Below are 2853 nucleotides of genomic sequence, written 5' to 3'. Positions count from 1 at the left end.
TTCTTTTGAGATACTTACTTCTCAAGTTTGGAAAAGCAATTTTTAAAACAAAACTACTCTATCATTCTTAACAATTGTTCAACATCATAAAAATTATTCCACATTTAATTAAAATGACTAAATACACACAAAAAAAATGAATATTAGTATAAAAATAAAATAAAAAATAAAATGTCAACACCAAAAATAATTATAAGGATTAGTATTCAAAATATGTTAGACAAATATGTTAGAGCTTTTCTATCATGATCAAATGTTATAAACAATTTATTCGAGGAGTGGAAAGATAAAAAGTAATTGAACATAACTAATAATTTTAAGGGTAAAAGAAGTTATTAAACTGAGGATAAGTGATATTTTTAAAGAATAAAATTAAAAAAGAGAAGCTAGTAATGAATAACTATTACTTTTTTAAGGATAAAATTGAAAACAAAATTTATGCAAAAAAGGAATTCCTTTATATATTGTTATAAATTATTAAATCATATATTTTTGTAAATATTTATTATATGTTCATAAAAAATTATATAGGTTATGTTTGGCATATCATTTCATTTAGCTTCTATTTTTCACTAAATACAAAGTTTGTGTGATCTTATTACTAATGTTAGGAAAACAAGTTTATTTTTAGCAGTTTGTAGATTTATTTTTTCTTGAAATGTTATTAGAAGAAACTGCTGTTTTAAGCGTTAGCTTATCACTTATAACTTTTTTAATATGTATTTCAATTTTATTCTTAAATATTCATGAAGTTTCCTTTTTACACTTTTCTATATTTTATCATACATGAGTATTATTTTGACTACTTATCATAAGGTAAATATGTTTTATTTCTATCTTTTTACTAAATAAATTATTGACAATAATAGTAAGTGGATGTTTCCAAATAACTTTTATTTATAAAAAAAATTAAAAAAAATCATTATAATTTAATAAAAAAAGAAAACATAGAAAGAGAAAATAATGGATGAAATAACTGAATTAAGAATGAAGTGAGTTAGGAGAGTGAAGGGAAGAGAAGGAGATGAGGAGATCTGGAAAACATGAAGCTGTTGGAGAAGACAAACTCATTGACAATGAAATCGACAAATTCCTCAAGAGACTATCGTGCGCCGCGATTGCAATAGCCTCCCTCACGCTCCTCTTCCTCTTCCTCCACACGCCCGACACCTGCGTACCCCACCACGCGCCTCGCAAGCCGCACCTCCGCTTCCCCAAGTCCACCTGCGACTTCTCCACGCGCGTCTACGTTCCCGCCGATAAGCGCAACCTTCGCCTCCGCTACACGCGCCTCTGGAAGGCCAAGGTCAACTCCTTCTCCATCCTCTTCCGCGACCTCGCCCTCCTCCGCAACCACTCCCACGTCCTCTGCGTCTCCGCCGGCGCTGGCCATGAAGTCGAAGCGCTCCACCGCCTCGGCGTCGACGAGGTCACCGGCGTCGAGATCCTCGAGTCGCCTCCTCTCGTCGGCCGCGCCGATCCGCACAACCTCCCGTTCTTCGACGGCGCCTTCGACCTCGCCTTCACCGCGCGCTTCGACGAGGCACTCTTCCCGGCGCGCTTCGCCGCAGAGATGGAGCGCGTGGTCACTTCTGGCGGCGCGTGCCTCGTCCTCGTGGCAGAGTGTGGGAACGATGAGGTGAGAGAGGTGGTTGGTTTGTTTAGGAATTCGAAGCTTGTTAGGTCCAGTAACGTTTCTTTGAGTGGAACGAGAATGACCAGTATTCTTATGAGAACTAGAGATAATTCTTCTTGATTCATTGCCCCTTAATCTTCTATTTTTTATTTGTTTATGTATTAATGTATATTAGTTAGTGTAATTTTGCTGTAAAATTTCTTATACAGTGAAACAGTTAGAAACCAAAGTCATAAACTTTATCATCTATTGCAATTCGTCATGAATAAGTAGTGTATAACAGTCATCTATTATCAAATTGTGATGAATGCTAAATGTGTTAACTTTTATTTATAGAAACTATATGATTAGTTGACGATACATTGACAGAGCAAGGAAATTAAACTCCTTTACTAACTGAATTTATCCTATTTGTTATTTGGTTAAGTGTGTTTTTTATTATTAATATATTGGTCTGCACCGGCTAAAGTTTTCCTGAACATTGTTGTTGTCTCATGTTATGGTCACGTTCACTTTTGAATCATCTGAATCCAATTTCTGAAGTGTTGTGTTTAGTGTTTTGCTTTGTGAATTAAAATGTTAACTAACCGTTATAGTGACTTCTTGATGCTATAATTTGATATTTTTTGACTGGCAATTTGTGATGGAGGCCTGGAAGGGCAGAATCTTAGGCTGTAATGGTGTGTTTATATGGCAGAATTTTGGCCCTGCGACATCTGCCATTGATAACATTGATGAAATTAATGTTGTGACTAATCATTGAACTGGTGGGTGAAATTTTTGTTGTTCTTATATAGAATCAAGGATGTAGGAAGATCTGATTTTTTGGATATGCTAGAAGAATTATAGTTGTTCTTAATGATGTAGGGTAGATGAAACTCTGCAACTCATCAGCACTGATTCTGATTATTAGCTTTGATTAATTTTCTTAATGTTACGAGAATGATGTTCTTTAGTTCTTTCTTTCTATTGTATGATTTTTATTTAGTTGGAGCCTTGCATTAGGGAACTAGACTTAGAACGAAAACTGAGATACTGTCAATGCTGTCTGTGCCTTTTCTATTTCATCCTTCAGTAGTTATATCATATGACTGGTTGGTGTATCATACCCAGTTCAAGATTAAAAAAAAGACCATAAACATAGCCACCATTTCTTGTTATACATCTTCAGTATGTTTTCACATTCACTTTTAATCAGCATGAAAATAACATTGAAT

The 2853-nt window shown here is 34.7% G+C and overlaps 1 protein-coding gene across 1 annotated transcript; it reads left to right on the top strand.

Moving 5' to 3' along the window:
* Nucleotides 1-874: 874 nt before the first annotated feature.
* Nucleotides 875-1934, top strand: LOC137827905 (S-adenosyl-L-methionine-dependent methyltransferases superfamily protein). The gene has a single exon (XM_068634281.1). It carries the CDS (start codon nucleotides 1025-1027, stop codon nucleotides 1754-1756), a length of 732 nt encoding a protein of 243 aa, XP_068490382.1. The 5' UTR covers nucleotides 875-1024; the 3' UTR covers nucleotides 1757-1934.
* Nucleotides 1935-2853: the final 919 nt, after the last annotated feature.

The sequence above is a fragment of the Phaseolus vulgaris genome, chromosome 11, assembly GCF_051622355.1.
Source record: "Phaseolus vulgaris cultivar YP4 chromosome 11, ASM5162235v1, whole genome shotgun sequence".
Lineage (NCBI taxonomy): Eukaryota > Viridiplantae > Streptophyta > Magnoliopsida > Fabales > Fabaceae > Phaseolus > Phaseolus vulgaris.
This window is presented reverse-complemented; position numbering and strand designations above follow the sequence as displayed.

Coding starts and splice junctions, on each gene's coding strand:
- LOC137827905 (XM_068634281.1), top strand. CDS start 1,025: ATGAGGAGATCTGGAAAACATGAAGCTGTTGGAGAAGACAAACTCATT.